At 42.4% G+C, this 21,994-nt stretch overlaps 1 protein-coding gene across 1 annotated transcript in view; it reads left to right on the top strand.

Moving 5' to 3' along the window:
• Nucleotides 1-680: 680 nt before the first annotated feature.
• SCN11A (sodium voltage-gated channel alpha subunit 11) overlaps nucleotides 681-21,994 on the top strand; it is a gene marked incomplete at its 5' end in the record, with an annotated part of 68,569 nt that continues 47,255 nt past the window's right edge. Inside the window, 7 exons of the mRNA XM_081072929.1 lie at nucleotides 681-947; nucleotides 4,192-4,310; nucleotides 5,561-5,662; nucleotides 11,819-11,947; nucleotides 13,263-13,366; nucleotides 17,036-17,209; nucleotides 17,961-18,024. Coding sequence (XP_080929055.1) covers nucleotides 681-947; nucleotides 4,192-4,310; nucleotides 5,561-5,662; nucleotides 11,819-11,947; nucleotides 13,263-13,366; nucleotides 17,036-17,209; nucleotides 17,961-18,024 — 959 coding nt within the window. The remainder of the gene's footprint in view (nucleotides 948-4,191; nucleotides 4,311-5,560; nucleotides 5,663-11,818; nucleotides 11,948-13,262; nucleotides 13,367-17,035; nucleotides 17,210-17,960; nucleotides 18,025-21,994) is intronic.

Genomic DNA, 21,994 nt, shown 5'->3' with positions numbered 1-21,994 from the left:
CCATAAGCTGCTGTGAGCGGCAGACCAATGACGGGCAACAGACTGCCTCAGCCAGGGGAGCGCAAGCCTCATAATACCAGCATGGGCCAGGGAGCTGTGTCCTACACAACTAGACTGAGAAACAACGGCTTGAACCAGAGTGGGGCGGGGGAGGTGAAAGGTAGAAGGAGGGGGGGCGGAAGAAGAACTTTGCTGACCAAATGTGAGAAAAGACCCACACACTTAGTTTTGATTTTGCAATCCATAGATACGGGCCACTCGATTCCCTGCTCCTTTCTTTCCTGTTCACACTGTGCTCACTTATCTATCATGTGTAGGCCTCACTTCAGTAGTTCAGCCTGTTCCATTGTCTTGCTCCATACTTGGGTCTTAATTTTAGAGACTGGGCTTCTTCTGCCTCTTGTTCCTGAATTCAACTTCCCACCTATCCCCAGATCCTCCAGGAACGACGCCCTGCTTTGGTCTTGCCTATGCCCAAAGTTCCTGCTACATTCACAGTGGTGGCCATTTCTGACCTGTCCCATAACCAATACGCTCCCAAGGCCCCTCACCTCAGTCTCAACTCTTGCAGAGTCCCATGACATCGTCCTTGGAGAGTGGAATCCCATGGCAGGCTGTGTGATTTCTACCTCCCGGAACTCTCTAAGGATCTGTTCCTTATCTCTGTCCCGAGGGTGAAAATGGATGACTGGTACTACCCAGTGATCTTCCCAGATGCGCGGAATTTCCGACCCTTCACTTCTGACTCTCTGGCTGCAATTGAGAAGCGGATTGCCATCGAAAAGGAGAAAAAGAAGCTCAAAGACACGACAGCAGCAGAACCCCAACTTCGACCTCAGCTTGACCTAAAGGCTTCTAGGAAGTTGCCCAAGCTCTATGGTGATATTCCCCGGGAGCTGGTAGCGAAGCCCCTGGAAGACTTGGACCCATTCTACAGAAATCATAAGGTAGTCCCATGGGGTGACTGGGGTGTTCTAACCATGCAGTTATAACTGCTGTTACAAGGATCTCCAAAAACCGATCTTGGGGTTTGCAGAGGGCAGGCTGTACTATTCCTTTGTATTCCTGAGAACCCTTTTCTGTCCTCATTTTCTCTTTGTAATGTCATGAAGAAGAACGTGACGAGTAGGAGCAGCAGAAAGGTTAAAAGGAGAACAGAAAGAACATAAAATGGTGTCAGGAAATAGGACTGGACTAGCAGTCAGAAATATTGGATGTAGGCCATTTCAAAAGATTGGCTTTATGACTTAGGGTAAATCACTTCACTAATCCTCATTTTTCTAATCTGTAAAATGGGAGGAATGCCTGGTTTCCCTACCTTACAACATAGACATGCTATGGAAGTACTTTATAAACTGTAATGCATTATACTGATATGAAGGAGTAATACTGCTCTCCAGAAACATCCCGTTCAGCAACAAGAGTGTACCTTGAAACAGAGTTTACCTCTAAAAAGCCTCAGGAGATAAGCTTTTTAGGCTGTTTTAGACTTATGATGGTCAAAACCAACAGTTGACACATAATCAGAGCTCAATAAATAAAGTCTAAGAATATGGTAATCAAGTGGGCGCATGCAAATTATATGTAAATACCATGCCAATATTGTGATAGGTTTGCTGTTTCATCTACCTAAATATAGTTCTTGCAGGGAAATTCCAGTAACTGTTCCTTAAAGGAGCCTCTGAATGAGGCAATTCGAGCTCTGGGTTCCTCTGATGGCTGTTTGAAAGCCTGGCGCAGTGAGGATAGTTATCCCCTTTCAGGAAAGGCTAAGAAGACCTTGCCACCATCATCTTACTGTGTGATCCAGCAGAGAATGGAAAACCCACCTCAGCAGACTGAGATCAGGGAGGAAGGATGCTGGGGAGTCTGGGAAAAGTCCTAGGAAACATGGGATGATGAGAGCATCTTTTGCTGGCAACCATGAGAAATTGAGCTCTCCAAAAAAAGATTACCTGGTTTGTATGTCTTTGAATTGACTTAGGGTTACCAGGCAAAGTGGGGACCATGTGTATAGAGGGAAATAGGGTATGAGTGGGAAGGATAAGAAGGGGGAAGAGAGAAGAAGGTACAAAAATACTCTGGTATTTCTCCTTCTCCTTATGCCCCAGAATTCCAGGGGCTTCTTGGAGGCAGAGTTGTTGAATGTGAGCTAACTGCTGAAGGCCTCCTTCTGCCTCTAGGATGGATAGGAGACCCAGCAGGTAGTAGCTTGGTGTGTTGTGGACAGTCCTGGGAGGATGGGCTCTGTTCCAGCCTGGCTGGATGTTCTAGAACCATCTCTTCTCATCCTGGGTTGTCCCTTCAAATCAGAAGACATGATACTTGTTTAGAACTCTGCACACCCATGATCAGTGCTCTCAACACTCATGTGAGGTACGTGTGGTAACCGTTAACACTCCACCTCGCAGACGAGGAAACCGGAGACTAGATGAGGAAGTAGCTTATGCCAGGTCAAACAACTAGGAAGGGATGGAGCTGGGACTCAAACCCAAAGGCTCTTTCTATAGTCGCAGGGCACTTCTTCTCTTTAGAAACTTCCATTTTGAAGAGCTACAGAGAAAGGGGTGGAGATGTGTCAGCGAGCAGACAGAAGGAGCTGGTATCTATCATTTTAATCATTAAAACCCTGGCAAGTGTAGTTAAATACACCATTAGTTGAAATATTGAAAGCAGTCAGAGGAGGCATTAATAAAATATCAAAATCAAAGGGCATAGAAACAGAGCCATATCATGCCACCTATTAATTTGGAGTGACCCACCTCAAGGAGAGTTTTGCTCTGTGCCCTAATATTGTCTTTCTATCCAAAGGAAGGACACAGAATTCCCAGAGTGGGTCTTGGGCTCCCGAACTCATAGCTTTTAAAGAACCCTGTGGCTCGTTTAATTTTGTTATGGAAGCAATGGAAAATACCCCATCCACGGGTTTCCCTGCAGCCAGATGGTCAGCTGACAGGTAAGTTCCAGCACCTTAGGGAAGGAAGGTTGATGGTTGGCAGTGGCCGAAGTTCTGGTACTTCTGCCAAGGTGGCACTTGCACTGCTATCTTGGGCCTTGGTGACAAGGCCTGTCTTTCCTGTCTGAGAACCTTCTGGATTACGGGTCAAACAGTACTTTTTGCAAATCTCAAAAGGACAGTTGCGTAGGGAGACAGGAATGACCCTCGTTCTGTGAAGGCTTTTGTAACTAACAGCCTTAAGGGCATATAAAGGGATAGCTAGAGTACAGTTACATGGAAAGAAGGAGGTCTGGGGGCTGATGTTAGAAGTTTGTGAGTGAAGGTTGTTGTCCAGGCCTGCTTCCTTCCCAGAGTCCAGGAAGATGTGCTAAGAGGAAATGGGCACTCGTTCGGTGTTCTTCAATGGAGCACAGTTGGGTACTATGGAGGGGACAGTGCACCATTCGTCAGGTTGTTCCTGGCTTTGGCATCCCCGGACCTACTCACGAAAGGCTGCAGTCATTGTGACAGACAACGAAAAACACCCGCAGGCCTTTCCAGATGCTTCTGTAGGCCTTCCCCTGCCAGTTGAAAACCACAGGCAGATTTGCCCCTATGTCCAGGGGGAAATGGAAGAGCAAGTCTGGGAACCTTGATGACTTTTTAATTGAAGATCCTTAGGGTTAGAATTGATTGACAGGCTATCTCATGTAGAACTGCTCAAGCGTAACAATGTGGACTCTCTCGGTCCCTGACTATTCGAAGATTCATTACAAATTTTCAGTAGTAATCACAACAATTTAAAATCTGCGGAGCATGAACGTTCAGTTCTACTTCCATCTCTTCAAGTTCTCTTCTATAACAGTTCTTGTCTCTGTAGATACATACCACGGAGTACAATACGAAGAGCTTTGCTTTACCCAGTTATTATTCTTCATCCCTATTTTCTTTATTTTCAGGACCCATGTGTTCCATCTCTGGGGCTTCGAGAATATTCCACTGGGTGAACAGTCTACATCCCAGCACTTATCTTGGGCCTCTGAGTGAGACCCAGGCTTCCAGAGCCACAGTACTGGCTGGTCAGAAAGTACCTCGGGCTTCAGAGGGAAAGCTCTCCAATCAGAAGCTGTAGTTATTGTAATAAGCCAAGCTGCACCTCAATCCGTGGTTCCACTGAATTTTCTCTAAATGCACTCATGATAAATATTCTTTTGTCACTGCATGTAATTCCTGTTGTGTTTGGTCTTTTGCAGACATTTATGGTGTTGAACAAAAAGAGAACAATCTACCGCTTCAGTGCCAAGCGTGCCTTGTTCATTTTGGGGCCTTTCAATTCAATCCGAAGTTTAGCCATTAGGATCTCAGTCCATTCATATCCTTTGGTTGCGTCTTTTACTCTTCACAGATCATGTGAAGAGTTTACGAGCTGAGCCTCGGGGTGTTCACATATCTATTGAGTGGAAACGGCTCATTCTTTCAACAAATACTGGCTGAGTGCCTCCTGCTCCATGGCAGGGTCGAGCTAGTGCAGGCTGTGAACAAGGCCTGACCCCTGCTCTGGGAGCCTGTGGCCTCAGGATGAGCCGGGTCAAAGGGGGGTGATTTCCTTAGTGACATGGGCAGTTTGGAAATAGTAGTATGGAGAGGCGCCGCTGTGCTTTGCAGGCATTAGGGATGGCTTCCTGGAGAAAGGAACAACTCAGTGGAGACTGCAACAAAGATTGTAAACTGTCAACCTGTGTACTGTATTTAGCCAATAAATGCATTGTGTTCGTGTGTTTAAAACTCTTGGGAAACACTCTCTAATGTTGAAAGTCCAGGTTTCCAGCTTCTTTTGAAAAATGGAACCTCTGTCAAGGCTTGGCCCGCGCTGCTACCTGGCAAATCAGTGTAGTGAGAAACCACTGCCTTTTAGAGGACAAGTGCAAGCTCTGTTTTGCCACATCTCCACTCCTCCCTGGGACCCAACATCGGCCTCCTTCTCCCAGTTATGTGGCTTTCCAGGCTCTTAGGACTTTGGATTTGCAACGTCAGGCTTAACGGATAAAGACAGATAGGAATCATTGAGCACTTCTGATATGTGCAGTGGGGGTGCAGTGGGGGGTGGGGAGACACTAGGCAGCTTTAGACTGGGGGGGGTGAAAAAGACATTTGGTAGACATAATGGAATATGGAGGAGAATGAGAAGGAATAACTGTTTAGGTTGTATTCCCTAGAAGCAGAGAGTGAGATGGGGATTTTCATTTAAGTGATTGAGTAGAGAAGTGCTCTCCGTAGAAGGAAGAAGGGAAACAGGACGGAGCCAAAGTAGGAGGCAAGCAAGGACGAGGTCTGAGTCAGCCTGAGCCCACAGGGAGCTGCCCTGCCTGGAAGCAAGGGACCAACTGTTTGTAAGTGTCAGTCAGACATGGAAGTGAGCTGTAGCCCTCTGGGAGAGGCGTCGGCCATTCAGCCAAGGACGGTTCTTCAGGGGAGGGGACCGCTGTGAGCTGTTCTCAGCCAACACTGAGACAGGTGCACCTGCAGAGAAGGGGAGCTGGAGGCCACCCACAGCCCGTTCACTACAGTCAGTAATGACACATGCCCTCCTGCAGTGTACCTGCCTTAACGGATGCTGATCACATTGTTTACCATGTTCATCATTTGCACTGTCGTCATCAACTGCGTGTTCATGGCCTCAACCCACGGGAAGGGGTACATCGGTTTAGACATCGACAGTGCTGAGTAAGTGTGTGTCCCGAGGTCTTAAACAAATACACCCGGAAGAACGATAACTAATCAGAGTTTAGATATACAGAGAAAGAGAAAGTCACCCGTCATCCCAATTCCCCAACACAAATGCTGGCAGAGTCAATTTTGTTTTGGTGTATGTATACATTTTACAATTGTCTTTAAAGGTCTCTTAAAATTATACTGATAATTAACAGCACACAGACAAATTGTATGTCTAGCTCTTAAGTGGCTTTCTTTCTGCTTACGTAGGCTTTATAGGAATTATTTGTTGGCTGGATGATATTTTATCAGGTGAATAAACCATAATTTATTTAACTATTCTAGTGATTTTACTACTATAAATTGCATTGCCACAAGCATCTTTTTGTGTCAAGCTACTTTTTCAAAATTATTACTTTCTTAGGATAGAGTGTTAGAAATGGGTTTACTAAGTCAAAAAGTACATTTGAATGCTTTTAAAAATATATATATTGACAAGATGTTTGTAGCAATTTACTCTGCCATCAGCAGTATATTCTGATAACCAGTTGTACTAAGTTCTTGCCAGTATTGCATTTTTTTCTTCTTTAATTTATGGAATTAAAGATATTTGCATTTCCTTAATTTCCAGATGGGTTGAACTTTTTTTCTGTCTTCATTTGTGAATTGTGCATTTCCATTTTTGCCTATGCTTCATTTTTGTTTTCTTCCTGGTCAGTCTGAGTGAGTTCTTTGGACAATTAAAATATTTAGTTTTTGTAATTTTTAATTGGTTATTCAGAGATACAAGTTAATTTAGAATGATCTATATTTTGATAAATATTCTCTTATGTGTTGTTCTAGTTTTAGTCTTTCAGGAATATATTGAATGATGCATTGAATTTATCTCGTATTATTTAATGTGAGACCATTTACTTCTATCACATGTTTAGCTATGTGACAGAGACCACCACAATCAACACGGAACATTCCAATCACCCCCAAAAGTTTCCTCATGCCTCTTTGCAGCCAATCCCCTGCCTACCACTCCCAAACCCACGCAAATACTGATCTGCTTTTGGTCACTCTAGTGTTGCCTTTCCTAGAATTTCGCATAAATGGAATAACATGGCATGTATGATAACATACTTTTCTGTCTGGCTTCTTCCACTCACTGTAATGTTTTGAGATGCATTCATCCTATTGTATGAAGCACTAGTTTTCCCCCTCTTTTTTTGCTGAGTTGTATTCTATTGTATGAGTGTACCACAATTGGTTTTCTCATTCTGTTGGTGGACACTTGCGTTGTTTCCAGGTTGTTGTGGGGTTTTTTTGTTTTTGTTTTTGGCTCTTATAATTAAAGTTGTCATGAACATTTCTGTATGAAAGCCCTTTTTTTTTTAGAAGATTTTGCATTTTCCTTGGATAAATACCTAGTAGTGGAATTGCTGGGTCATATGATAAGTATATGAGTAACTTTGTAAGAAGCTGCCAGACTTTTCCAAACTGGCTGCACTGTTGTACATTCCTGCCAGTAGTGTGTGGAAGTTTTGATTTGCTCCATATTAATTTGCTCCTTCAATTTACTTTACTTCGATTTCAATTTGCTCCTCTATTTCTAGCTTCTTAAGGTAGAAACTTAAAAAGTTGGTTTTAGATCTTTCTTCCTTTCTTGTACAATTGTATAAAGTTATAAATTTCCATCCAAGCATTGCTTTAGCTTCATGCCACAGATTTTGATACATTGGATTTTTATTACCTTTCAGTTCAAAACATGCCCTATTTTTTCTTGTGAATTCTCCTTTGTCCTATGTGTTTAGAAGTGTGTTTTTTAACTGCAAAATATTTCATGTTTTTCTAGTTGTCTTATTGTTATTGATTTCCAATTTAATTCTGTGTGGTTAGAGAATTTACTCCGTAAGATTTCATTCTTCTGAAATCAAGAGAAAATTGTTTTATGGTATACTTTGAGGAATGTCTCACGTGCACTAGAAAAGAACGTGGATTCTGCAGTTGATTGGTTTGATATTCTGTAAATAGTTGGTTAGTTAGGGTGGTTGGTAGTGTCATCTACATCTTTCATACCTTTACTTCTTCTGTTAATACTTCTATGAATTACTAAAGAGTGGCTTGAAATCTCCTTCTATGATTGTGGATTTGTCCATTCTCCCTGTCTTTTCACCAAATTTTGCTTCACGTATTTTGAAGCACTAGTATTAGGTACATGAACGTTTATGATTATTACATTTTCCTGATGTATGCATTCTTTCATCTTTATGAAACGTCCTTTTTCTCTAGTAATACTCTTTTAATATTTGTTTTGTCTGATATTAACATAGCTACTTCAGCTTTCTTTTGATCATTGTTTGCATTGTGTATCTTTTCCATCCTTTTACTCTCAACCTTTTAGTGTTTTTGAATTTGTACTGTATCGCTTGTAAAAAGCATATAGTTGTTTTTTGTTTTTTATGTGGTCTATCAATCCAATCTTTACCATTTGATGGAATGTTTAGTTCACTTGCATTTAATGTGATTTTGGATATGCTTGAATTTAGGTCTGCTGTTTTCTCTTGGTTTTCTATTGATCTCATCTTTTTTTTTCTTCTTTGGCTTTTGTGTTTCTTGGTCCTCCTTTCCTGTCTTCTTTTGTGTTAATCAGGTATGTTTAGTATTTCATTGGAATCCTCTACTGCCTTTTTAGCTTTACTTCTTTGCATTATTTTTTAGTGGTTGTGCCCTGTCTGTTGCTGGGTGGGCCCTGGAATCTGGTTAAGGCCAGCCAGCTCAGGGGCTGTGCCTTGGAGCAGGGAGGCATGGACACGCCTGGGAATAGAAACCATCCTGGCAGTGTCACTGGGGAAAGCGTCTCTTCTTTGGAGAGTTGGCTGTTCCACGTGAGGAACTGAATGAGAGCACAGAGGCTGCTGCTGAATATGTACAGCAGCCTCCCTGGAAGCCTTTGTGGTCAAAAGAGTGGGACCCGGGGAGGAAACAGTTCCAGGAGGTGGCATTGCCCCCATAGCAGTGGTTTGCCCTGCCCAGCACTTCTGGTAAGATGTAATGAGTCCTCTCTTCCCATTAACTGGAAGCAGTGGTCCAACTGGAAGCTAATTTGCTCAAGGCCATTTTCACTACTAAAAGACCCATAAGGCAGAGATATGAAAAAACATTGTCTAGGCTTTATGGAATCAGAGAGGCTGGAGGCAGAGGTGGGCAGTGGGGGAAGCTGCTGCTGTCCCCTGGCGGCATTTAGACCCTGTAGTGGATGCATGAAAGTGGGGCTGGGAGGAGGCTGTTGAAAATGTCTTCATAAAAGGAGACATGCTACTGAGTGGGGGGAGAGTTTCTTCAGTTTCTTCAGTTAGAAAACATTTAAATGGGGAAATGGAATCCAAGTTAATAACTCTCACAGAATCAATGCAACAGTTCCCTAGGACCAAGTAATGGTGTTCTGTTAACCTCCTTAGATGTTGCCATGCTCTGCTGGATCCCAGAACGGTGCTTGAACTGACAGTGACACGCCCCAGAGGGCTTCTTTTGCCTGATGGGCTGGGGTTTCCCCATCGTGGAGCTCCTAAGTCCTGCTTCCTACCAGTGGGCATGGCTCCACTCCATATCAAATGTCGTCTTGGTCTGCCTGCCCCACCATTGGCCAGGCTTCTGCTGAAAAGAGAATGGTGGAGGTGGGAGGTGGGAGGCTAGATGATCAGACTGAAATGGCAGTCAGGGGCTGCTGTCTCTTTGGCTTGAGATCTAAAGGAAGACTGGTAAAATCTCACAAATCTGCAATTGCAGCCTTTTCCCCCAATACCAACAACGTTATAAATTTTGCCTGAGTTTAAAAAGTGGCATTTCAGAGCAGACATTAACTAATCTGCTGAGTTCATCTGTCACCTAACAGGTGCCCAGCTTAGAAAAAGGCTGAAGGAGAGAGGAGCTCTGGCCTGTGCAGCGTCATGACCCTTTCTTCTCTTAGACTTGGCTTCTTTTGAATTTTTCAAGTTCTCAAGACCTTAGTTCTTTAGCTTTGAGGGCTGACAATGACTGGCTATTCTATCAGAAAAGGTCCGCTTTTTTCACTCTGAACTAACAGATTGTTTGAATTGATTGTTTGGGTCCCCAAAGTGGAACGTGTGTGTGCGTGCATGGGCACGCGTGCAGATCTAGCGTTTCTGACAATTTGGGATTATAACAAGAGAGATAGAGTATGGTGTTTTGTTTGGTGGAGGAGGAGCAAGGGGAAGAAGGGAAATAAAGGATAGACATGATGAAGGACTCAGGGAAGAAAATAGAAATCGTTTTTTTTAAACAATTGTGGTAAAATGTACATTATATAAAATTTATCATCTTAACCATTTTTAAGGGTACAGTTCAGTGGCATTCAGTACATTCACATTGTTGTGAAACCGTTACCGCCATTCACATCCAGAACTCTTTTCGTCTTGTAAAACTGAAACTCTGTACCTGTTATACAGTAACTCCCCATTCTGCCCTCCCCTTCATTCCCTGGCAACCACCATTCTACTTTCTATCTCCATGTAATTTGACTACTCTATGTGCTTCATATAAGTGGAATCATACAGCATTTGTCTTTTTGTAACTGATTTATTTCCCTTAGCATAATGACTTCATGTTCATTTATGTTGTAGTATGTGACAGTATTTCCTTCCTTTTTAAGGTTGAATAATATTCCATTGTATGTACCACATTTTATTGATCTATTCATCCATCAATGAATATTTGGGTTGCTCCCACCTTTTGGCTATTGTGAATAGCACTGCTATAAACCTGTGTATGCAATTATCTCTTTGAGACCTTGCTTTTAATTTTTTTCTGTGTATATACCTAGCAGGGGGATTCCTGGATCATATGGTAATTCTATTTTTAATTTTTTGAAGCATTTGCATACTGTTTTCCATGGTCGTTGTACCAATTTACAATCACGTGCATGAGAGTTCCAATTTCTCCATATCCTCGCCAATACTTGCTATTTTCTGCTGTTTTCATAGTAGCCATCCCAATGAATGTAAGGAAATAGCTCTCTGTGGTTTTGATTTGCATTTCCCTGATGATTCGTGATATCGAGCATCTTTTCATATACTTGTTGTACATTTGTATATCATCTTTAGAGAAATGCCTATTCAAGTAGTTTGACCATTTTTAAATTGGATTATTTGGTTTTTTGTTGTTGAGTCATAGGAGTTCTTTAATATAATCTGGATATTAACCTCTCATCAGATATATGATTTGAAAATATTTTCTTCTAGGAGTTTTATAGTTTCTGGTCTTACATTTAGCTCTTTAATCCATTTTGGGTTAATCTTTTTACATGATATGAGGTAAGGGTCTAATTTCATCCTTTTGCATGTGGATATTGAGCTTTTCTAATACGGTTTGTTGAAAAGACTGTCCTTTTTCTATTGAATAGTCTTGGCACCCTTGTTGAAAATCATTTGACTATATGTGAGGGCTTATTTCTGGGCTTTCTGTTCTAGTCTAGTAGTCTATGTTTGTTTTTATGCCAGTACCACACTGTTTTGATTGCTTTAGCTTTGTGATGTTTTAATATAAGAAAGTGTGAGACCTCCTACTGCGTTCTTTTTCAAGATTGTTTTGGCTATTCGTGGTCTCTTGAAATTCCATATGAATTTCAGGATGGATTTTTTTGTTTGTTTCTGCAAAAAGTGTCATTGAGATTTTGATAGAGATTATTTTGAATCTGTAGATCACTTTGAGTAGTATGAACATCTTAGCAATATTGTTTTCCAATCTGTGAACATGAGATGTGGAAAGGTCCAATTTTTAGCCTTGTCATTTACTCTCTGTGTTCCTTTGCTGTCATCCCCTTCTGTACATCAGAGTAACAATTCTAGAAAAGCAGTGACAAACTACAATCCCCTGTCCTAGGGCTCCATGTGGGCTGAAACTTCTGTCAAAAATATGGCTGTGAAGCCAGCCACTGAGAAGCAGTTTTACAACTTTATCCATGGCTCTGTTTCTCAGAAATTCCAACTAGCAGAATTTGCTTGAGGAGCTTGCCTTTCTGAACTCTGGTTTGCTGAAGACCAGAATGTTCAATGTTATATCATAATGGGTAAAACCATACCTAGGCCAGATAAAACCGGTGGGCTCTCTGCTTTTCGTATAACTTATCACGTTCCTTCTTGTTCTGAATGATTTGCTTTGTAGGTATGTCTTCACTGGCATTTATATTTTTGAAGCTCTGATAAAAATATTGGCAAGAGGTTTTATTCTGGATGAGTTTTCTTTTCTTCGAGATCCATGGAACTGGCTGGACTCCGTTGTCATTGCAACAGCGTAAGAATATTAAAGGTTTTTATTTAAGAGACTTGGGGTGGGAAAGAAGCCCCTTGTCTTACATCAGGGCTCTGAATCCACTGGAGTGGCTAAGTGTGGCCTGATAATACCTAGAACTCTGAGTACAGTTTTGGTTGGCCCTGAACAGCACCATACAGCTAATTGACCAGAGGCTTCTATGCACAAATCCAGTTTTCATTCTCTCATGCTCTCATTCTTTCAACATTCACTCACTAAACACTGGCTTATTATGGGCCAGGTTCTGTGCAAGATACAGGGGTTGTGATTATGAAAAAACAAAACAAAACAAAAACAAACAAACAGACATTGTTCTCACCCTCTTGAAGCTCACAGTCCAGACAAAAACAGAAACAATTAATGACTATTACAGTCCAGTAGAGTGAATGCTAGGATAGGAGCATGTGTCGGACTGTCAGAGTGCATAGGAGGAACCAAGGAGACTAAAGAACCTTTAGCTACTACAAGGTTACAAAGAATTTCTCTCATGTTGTCTTCTAGAAGTTTGATTGTTTGGGCTCCTATGTTTAAATCTGTGGTACATTTTGAGTTCCTTATTGTGTATAGTGTATATAATATGAGGTGAGAATTGAAGTTCTTCCTAAAGGAAAGAACATCAATTTGGTATCCGCATGATGAGATGGAGTCAGCAAAATAAAAAGCAAGAAGAACAATTGTCAGCACAGTAATAAGAAACCTAACATTACTGAATGTATGCCAGCCATTATTTTAAGCACTTGCATATATTTTCCTATATAATATCCGTAACCCTTTGAGGTAGATAGCATCTGCTATTAATTTCACAGCTGTACATTTGAAGTTCAACAGTTGGGTGCTGTTGATTATTGAAAGGTGGTGTAGTGCAGTGGTGAAGAGTGTAGGCCCTGGCATCAGACTGCCTGGGTCCCTTCTGGGCTTGGCCACATAGTGAGACCTTAGGGAAGGGCACTGAGGCCTGGAACTTGGTCGCCAGGCAATAAATGTTTCGATTGATTTATATTATTGGAAGTAGCCACACTACATGGATTATTTCAAGGAATTCTCACCTTTGTCTAAATATAAAGATTAGTTGAGAACAGCCTCCTGTGCAATCTATGATATAGATTTTTGTGCAATCTAGCAATAGTGAATGATATTCTGAGACCCTGAGATGAAGGTGGGCCTGGGGAGGTGAGGCCCTTGATTTCACCTGGGGGGGTCCCAGGGCCCAGGCTGTGCTTACTTGTGCCCTTATGGACGTATGCAGTGCAGCTGCAGGATTGAGCAAGCCCAGGCTTCCCTGTGCCTTGTTTTGTAGGTTTGTCTACTATTTACCAAATGTCAAAGGCAGCGGCATCAGTCTGTCATCCCTACGTACTTTTCGAGTGTTCAGAGCTTTGAAAGCCATTTCAGTCATTTCAGGTAAGTCACTCTAACTTTCAACGTTGGCTCTTAGTGGGAGAGAATGTTCTTTTATATTTAAAATGTCTCTACATGTCATGTAAACAAAAAACAAAAAAACAAAACAAACTGCTTTTACTTTTCATTTGATCGTTCAACAAATATGTATTGTCCAGACTCCGTGCTAGCTGCTTGGATACATCAGTGAGCAAACAGACAAAGAGCCCTGCCCTCATGGGCTTTACATTCTAGATGGGGGCGCGGGGGAGGGGGACAGACCCTTAAGTAATAGTTATCATAAGTAAGTAAATTATCTAGCATGTTAGAAAGTGATATGTGCCATGGAAAAATAAAAAGGAAAAATAAACAACATGAAGGCTACTGGAAGTCACAGGGATTAAGGAAACAGGTTGCAATTTTCTATAGCGTGGTCAGTATGGGTATCACTGAGAAGGTAAGATGTGAGCAGATTTGAAGGCGGTGATAGTTACACAAGCAGATATACGGTAAAGTGTTCTGAGAATAGGAAACAGTCAACCTAAAGAGAGGAATACAAAGGACACAGATGAGGCTGGAGCAGACCAAGAGAGGAGCCAGGTGGTGGAGGTGGGACCACATGGGTGGAAGGGAGGTTTGTAAGCTGGGAGGGCTTGGGCTTTGCTCTTAGAGAAATGAGAGCCATGTAAAGTCTTACAGAAGAGGAGTTACATGATCTGACTTAGGTTTTGAAGGGATTACTCTGGCTGTTATGTGGGGAATAGAATACAGGGGAGCAAAGGTAGAAGCAAGAAGCCCAGACAGGAGGTATCGTGGGCACCATGGAAATATGCCACTCCGATTTCCTGCTGCTGGGAACATAGTTGACTAATGGTCCCAGCTGCCACCTCTCTGGATTCCCCACTGCATTCATGTTCATGCCAAGATCATACTTTCTTTACATGTTGGGGACACTGTTCCTAAAGGCTATGGGACTCCTCTATGGGGGGACTTTGACTCAGGGGCTCCCCAGCAACCTAGTTGAGACTGTCACAGCAGCACTCCAGTCTGAGGCTCTTCCTGTCCAATCCTGTTTCCTTCCTGCTCTGCTTTCCCAGGTGTCAGCCCTGTGTCACAGTCTGAAGCTCTCTCTGCCAGCTCTATTCCTTCCCCCTTATTCTTCACAGGCATTTCACTCAACAGATCTCTTGCACATATGGTCCCAGAGTATCTGCTTCTCAGCCCAAACTGACGCAAGAGGCCACTGCTGTAATCCAAGCAAGAGATGGTGGTACTCTCAGATCAGATGGTGCCAGAGGCGTTGGTGGACAGTGGTCAGATTCTGCATAAATTTGAAGGTAGAAACAGTAGGATTTCCTGATAGGTTGATTATATACTGATGTGAGCTAAAGCAGAGAGTCAAGGATGAGTCAAGGTGTTTGGCCTGAATGACTGGAAAGACGTAGTTGTCATTGACTGAGACAGGGAAGGTTGTGAGAAGAACAGGTCTTGGTGGTCAGATTAGGAGTCAGCAGTGGACACGTCCTATGTGAGGTGGCTGTGAGACATCCAGTGAAAGTTTCAAGTGGGCAATTGTATACGAGTCTGGAGTTCTGGGGAGCAATCTGGGTTGGAGATATAATTTTGGAAATTATGAGCCTAGACATATTTAGAGCCATGAAATCTGATAAGATCACCAAAAGAGTGAGCGTAGATGGAGAATGGAAGAGGGCAAAGGTCTGAGTCCTGGGACACTACAACCTTAAAAAGGAGGGGAGGAGGGGAGAAACTGGGCAAGGAGGTGAGCAGGAGCCGCCAGTTAAGTAGGAGGGAAGACAAAAGTGATCTCCCTGAAGCCAGGTAAGAAAGGGGCTCTGTGAATCAAGATGAAGCCAAGGATGGGTTGTGAATATGGATTCCAGTTTGTAAAAAAAAAAAAAAAAATGAGGTTATTATGGCACACTCTTCTCCTTTTCTTCCTCTTTCCTCTCTTTCCTCTACAAAAAAAAATCTTTATTAAAAAGTCTCTCTGATGTCCTTTCCCTCTTCCCTTCCCTTTTAGTGTCTTCTATCAACGGCTTAGCTTCAATACCAAAAGTACAGGCAATTTGGCTCTTTTCAAACAGAGCAGTGGGTTATTTTGAAACTTCCGAATAACAACTGCATAGTGATAAAGAAACTGGCAGTCAGCGGACACTTATGTAGAATTTGTCCCTCCTCCTGCTTCTCTTCCTTTTATGCAAGGTGGACCTTGGTTTCCCAGTGCATTTAGGGACTTTCTGCATGAACTGAGTACCTTATTTTTTCATACATGTAAAATATACATTCAGGCAGTCACTTAGTAGCTTTCATGTCCCCTTCTTCATCTCTAAGCAGATGAACATAGTCTCCCTTTTAACTCAGGAACACATGAGATCCCTGGATGCCTTTTGGAAGTAAGGGTGTGAGGTACAATCTTTTAGGAACTATGTAAACATTGTTTAGGAATTACAACCACTTTCCTTCTTTCAAATCTCTTTGAAGAAGACTCAAGCCTCTTATAGATTAAACTCGGGCTTGGATGAGATTGTAGTAATTTCTTGTTTGGTTGCAATTGGGGTCATAGTAAAGGGGGACATAGCTTGGCGTCAAGGCTCCTCCCCATGTGGCACCACACTTTGTGGGAAGGTCATCCCTTGAGGCCTCCTGCTGCCTTGTATTCTCAAGTCTACTCATCACAGTTTATACCAATCAATGGCAACTTTGTCCCTTAGTGTCATCCCACACATTGCAATTCCCGTCTCGTTGTTTATCTCTCCAGCTGTGTTGAGAGCCCAGCCCATGACTCAGTGTCGGGCTGGGGCGGGCTTGTTCTGGCTCCCCAGCAGATTGTGCATGTCTTTTCCCAACTCCTCATCCAGAAATGTCGTGTTGGTAGCTTGAAACCAACTAGGGGATATGAGTGTATGGAGGGAGAAGAGGAATCTACACTACAGAATTCAGCAAACAAGGGAATCTGTAAATGCTACCGATGAAGACTTTCCTGCACACTCACAACCCCTCCCCCTCAGAGAGCTGATTTTAAATATTTGCCAGCATACCACAAAATTATGTTCTTCTTATTTTGTAACTTTGGTAGCCTGCCATGGACACAGTAGGTACTTAGTAAATATTTCTTGAATGAATGAAAAAACAATCCCTATTGTTACTTGTGGACATCCTCATTATTTGAGTCCAGACAAAGCTCCTCCTTCCAGCTTCTTGTCCCCCAATTTAGCTACATTTCATGACACCTCATGTACCTTGTAGTAGGTAGTGACCACTGAATGTGAAATGTAGCTCTGACTCCTTTTCTGGGGTGGCCTCCCTCTGGCTTTAGGGACACAGGTGACCTCCAGCTGTGGAGTTTCCTGCAAGCTCTCATCGAGTTACTCATCAAGACTTCTGCTCAAAGTCTTCTCATTTGTTCTTCAAAGCAACCCTCTGGCAGACATAGGGCAGGGGTGAGGAAGCCGAGTCCTAGCCAGGTGGACCACCTTGGTGAGGCACGACTTGTGAGGCACAGAGTTGGAACTAGAACTCATGGCATCAGAATCCTAGGCCAGGCCAGTTTCCAACTCCAAGCTGCACGAGGACAGCTTCCGAGGCATTGGCTGCTCCCTCCTGGATCTGCCCTCTGCCGGTGTTTGGTGTGTGTGAGCGGGCGCTTCTCCCCACACCTGTCCTCCTCCTCAGGTCTGAAGGTCATTGTGGGGGCTTTGCTGCGCTCTGTGAAGAAGCTTGTCGACGTGATGATCCTGACTCTCTTTTGCCTCAGCATCTTCGCCCTGGTAGGTCAGCAGCTCTTCATGGGAAATCTAAACCAGATATGTGTCCACAAGAGCTGTGAGAATCACAGTAAAGTTGACGGTAAATATCCCACCTTTTATTCCTTGGTTTGTGCGTGGTTCACTTTGTTTTATCCCCTCTCATACTATCTACAACCTGCATTACAGAGTCTTTTAGGAGCAAGAGATGACTTTATCCTTCCAGGGTTCTCACGCAGGCAGGTGCATGTCCTAGAGACCTGCCTTATTCTTTGGGTCACATCCTCAAGAACAGTGTTAGCTCCCCTCCTTTCCCACCTAGATTTCTGTCCACTTTTTTTCTTTTTTTTGCAAAAGTCTTCCGAATGCCTGGGTTTTGGCCAAAGGGAACCAGCAACTTCCCAGCCCCCAACCCCAGTATTTTCTCCAATGAAATCACTTCTTTCTACACGGCACCCTCTCCACATTAAGGTTGACCCTAGGCCAGTTGCATGTGTCCTGAATCTCACATGGCTACACTTTTCCCGTGTCTGTCTTGGTTTATGAGCTGCTCATGGGCTGAGCCCGTGTCTATCTTCTCTGGCAGGTGGACAGTAGTTCAGTTTTCTGTACTGAAAGGCAAAATGGTGGCCGTGTCACTGCTTTCTCCTCCTCCTCCTCCTTCTCCTTTTTCCTTTTTCCTTTTTCCTTTCCCTCCTTTTCTCCTGCTCCTTCGAATGGTGTAGGCTCTGCTTCCTCTCTGGACACCCACACTGAGCATTTTAGAGGGTTCTGCGTCATCTGACATATTTGCAATTCTCCTTCATTTCAGTGGTTTGTTTTTTTATCTGAATTTATGATTCTTTTCTTCTCAGACTATTGTTTTGAAAAGAAAAGTTCCACTGAATTCAGACTCTGTGGCACCTGGTTGGGTACAAGGTAAGGAGCTTATGCTCTCCATTTGTCTCCCAAGCAGAGCGACTCTAGACCTTTCAAAGGGACGTGGCCAACAGTCTTCATCTAATGACTTGTGGAAGCAGTGATGTTAGTTGTGAAACAGTACTGAATATTTCATGTGTTGAAGCAAGTTTAGACATGCGTTATTAAATTAAAAATTATTTCCAAGTGTTTAGAGCAGCTTTCTCCCCCGAATTATGTTGAATTTGTAACTTATCAGAAACCTACTGAAATGTGAAATTTTGACTCAATAGAGTGGCTATTCAAGACTTTCAAAGGTAAGAAAGGATATTCGGATTGAGAGCCCATGAAGTTCTTGTTTCCTGCCCAGTGCATCACCCTGGTGCAAAGCCATCTGAGCATGCTTCTTCTGTTTGCTGATCTGTTACCTACCACTGCCTCTAATCAGGTACACAGTTGTATGTGGGTTCTTCCACATTCATCCCAACAACTGGTAACTCTCTGGCCCTTTGGGGATGCCTTTCCTTCATCAAGCATACCAGTGCTCTCTGTGGTGAGAGACTCAATTCAGTGAAGATTTATTGAGTGTATTTCAAATTAAGGTAATATGCTAAGCACTATGATGAAATAGACGACAGTCATTCCTCAATAACACGTAGGTACCAAGGGCTACAGTGTGCCAAGCTCTGTGTTAGACCCAAGGAACTAAGTATGAACAAGGGAGCTCTGCCTTCTTCAGATGACATTTCGCAGTGAAGAGAGATATAGAGTAAATCTTTGAAAGTGTGATGAGTGTTATAAGAGATGTGCAGATACTGAGAGAGATAACAGGGGTTATAACTCTGTCTGTAAAATTAGGGAAGGCTTCTCTAATGCCACTTATGGTGGTCACAGATTCAGATTAGATCAAACTCACAAGATATAATAGGCTTTAACCTCATACAAGATTTATTGAGATCTCTAGAGTGATCCTTAACAAGACATACTGCACCCACGGTGTTTTAATTTAATGAGGGACCCAACAGCTGTCACATACAGTGTTTCTTTGACTCCTCATCCACGCAAGGCAGGTATGGTTACTGTAGGTAAAATCCAAGGTGGAGTGGGCCACCTAGAAACACAGAAGCAGCAGCCTTAGTTTCCAACTGGTCTTTATAGTGTCCTTATATCTCTAAGCTTCTGTCACAGTCACATTTCTCTCAGTGTAGGTATAGTCTTAAATCTCAGGAGTTTTATAGTAAACCAACTCCAGCGTCCTTCCACACTGATAATAACATGGCAGTTTTCAAAGAGATGGCAGATCCAAGGTCACTTTCCCAGACAGGCTGTGTTGTGTTCAGGGCCCAGGCCTGGTTTTCAATCTTTGCTCACTTTCTCCTTCCCTGAGGACTAACGAACTGGTCACTACAACGTGGATCTGAAGCATGAGTGGAAAACTTGGGTAGGTGAGGAGATCGAGAAAATAATATCATCCAGTAGAAATAGCAAAGGCAAAGGCGTTGGGTCATGTTGGGGATGGTAAGAAGCCCAGCAGCTTGTTATGCAGAAGGGCAGGAGACAGGAACCAGCCATGCAGGACTTAGTAGTCCATCAGTGCCAAGGATTTTGACCTTGATCACAAAGGACACAAGACTTGAGCAGATTAGATATTTTTAAAAGTCACTATGGCTGCTATTGTGTATCCCTGAAAATAAGACCTAGCCGGACAATCAGCTCTAATACATCTTTTGAAGCAAAAATTAGTATAAGACCCGGTGTTATGTTATGTTATGTTATGTTATGTTATGTTATGTTATGTTATGTTATGTTATGTTATATAGGACCTGGTCTCATAGTAAAATAAGACTAGGTCTTATATTAATTTTTGCTCCAAAAGACACATTAGAGCTGATTGTCCAGCTAGGTCTTATTTTTAGGGAAACACGGTATGAGGAGAATTAAGGATAGAGTAGACGAGGCAGACAATTAGGAGTCTATGTTAGTACAGAGAAGAGTCATGAAGCTGTACAGTGGAGATGAAAAGAAGTGGATGGATAAATTCCAAAGATACTGAGCAAACGGAAAGAACAAGACTCGTGAATTAGAGAGGAGTGTTTGCGTGTCTATATGTACGCACATGCCCACTTAAGGTAGTGGTGGGAAGTGCAGAGGACAGAAAACTATTATAGGTGTTCCTTTTGTTTCTAGTGTGAGTGACTGGTGATGCCTGAGATGGGAACAATGGAGAAGAGACTTAATCTCCTGTATAGGTTGATGGGAAGGCATATCCAGAGAGTGGGAGATTGGGCAAAATAAGCTTATTTTGAATGGTGACCAGAAAATGAGGGAAATGAAGTATTGTGGTAGATTCAGTCCCAATAAGTTCCTTCCCAATAAGGAAGATAAGGGCACTGAAACATCACAGAATTTCATCGAGGTCTACTGGGATGTCTTTTTTCTAAGTCTTCGTAAAGCAAAAACCTACCACCGACCAAATCCCACTCTGCACATCAAGCCGATGCCCAGTCAGCTTGTTAGGACCTCGGATTAAATGTGACTGAAAGCCCAGGCTTACCAGGCAACTGAAGAAAGCCTTTGGCATAAAAGATGCCAAGATGAAGAAACACAAAAAGTAATCCTCGTCTTAGTTCAAACTGCTATAACAAAATCCCACAGACTGGGTGGCTTATAAACAATACATTTATTCCTCACAGTTCTGGAGACTGAAGTCTAAGATCAGGGCACCAGTATGGTTGGGTTCTAGTGAGGGGCCTCTTCCATGTTGTAGACGGCTGTCTTCTTCTTGTATCCTCACATGATGGAAAGAGGGCTAAAGAGCTCTCTTTGGGTCTCTTTTATAAATGCTCCACCCCCATGACCTAATTACTCCCAAAGGTCCCACATCTTAATACCATCACATTAGGGGTTATGATTTCAACATATGATTTGGAGGGGACAGACATTCAGTTCGTAAGGACTATGGACAAAACAAGAACCAAGGGCTTTTAAAACTTTAAATAGGGTCTGTGGTGAAATTTAAAGAGATATTGTATACATAAAAACAAAAATAGCTTGTTTTGATAAAGGAACTGTCAAAGAACAAGGAAGATCTTTTTTGGTAATATGATTACAAAAAAAAAAACCAATAGTAGAATTAAAAGATAAACTTGAAGTAGCCCAGAAAATAGCAACCAAAGACAGAGACAGAAAATGTGAGAATAAATATCAAGCCAGAAGTTCCCACTTTTGATGAAGTAAGAATTCTAGAAATAAAGCACAGAGAAACAAAAGGGAAGAAATTAGCAAAGAAATAATACAGAGAATTTCCCTGGGATTAAGGATGCAAGTCCCTTAGAGTCCCATAAACTGCCCAACACAATGAATGAAAAGGGATTATGTCAAGTTCAGGATCACGCCATTTCAGAACGTTTGGGGGAAAAGACCTTAAAACCAAAGAGAAAAAGTAGGTCATCCACAAAGGAACCAAAATCAACACGACATCAGAATTCCCACCAGCAACACAGGACAATAGCTGAGCAGTGTCTTCATATATTTAAGGAAAAATGATTTTCAACCCAGAAATCTATTTCTGGCCAAACTATCAATCAACTGTGAAGGTAGAATAAAGTTACATTCATATATGCAAAGATCACCCAATCTTCTGAAGAAGCTATTTGAGATTTGCTCCAGAAAAATGAGGGAGTAAAAAAACTTGGAAAGAACAATACGTAAGCACCAAGAAAAAATGTATTCAAGCCAGAAGAGCCATCAATACAGACCACAGTATTTCTCTATGAAGAATGATATAAGTGTGATGCAGTGGGATGAGATTCACTACCATAGCAGAGCGTTAATCAACAATGACTAAAATTGATAAATCAAATATCAGTATAAGCATTATGTTTAGTGATGTGGCTGTAAAAGAGTTAAAAGTTACTGAATTGGGGATGTGTAAATGATGGTTAAAAAATGATGGAAGGGTGTTCATTGCCATGTGATTTTTAAAATCACA

This window comes from Rhinolophus hipposideros (assembly GCF_964194185.1).
Source record: "Rhinolophus hipposideros genome assembly, chromosome: 14".
Lineage (NCBI taxonomy): Eukaryota > Metazoa > Chordata > Mammalia > Chiroptera > Rhinolophidae > Rhinolophus > Rhinolophus hipposideros.
This window is presented reverse-complemented; position numbering and strand designations above follow the sequence as displayed.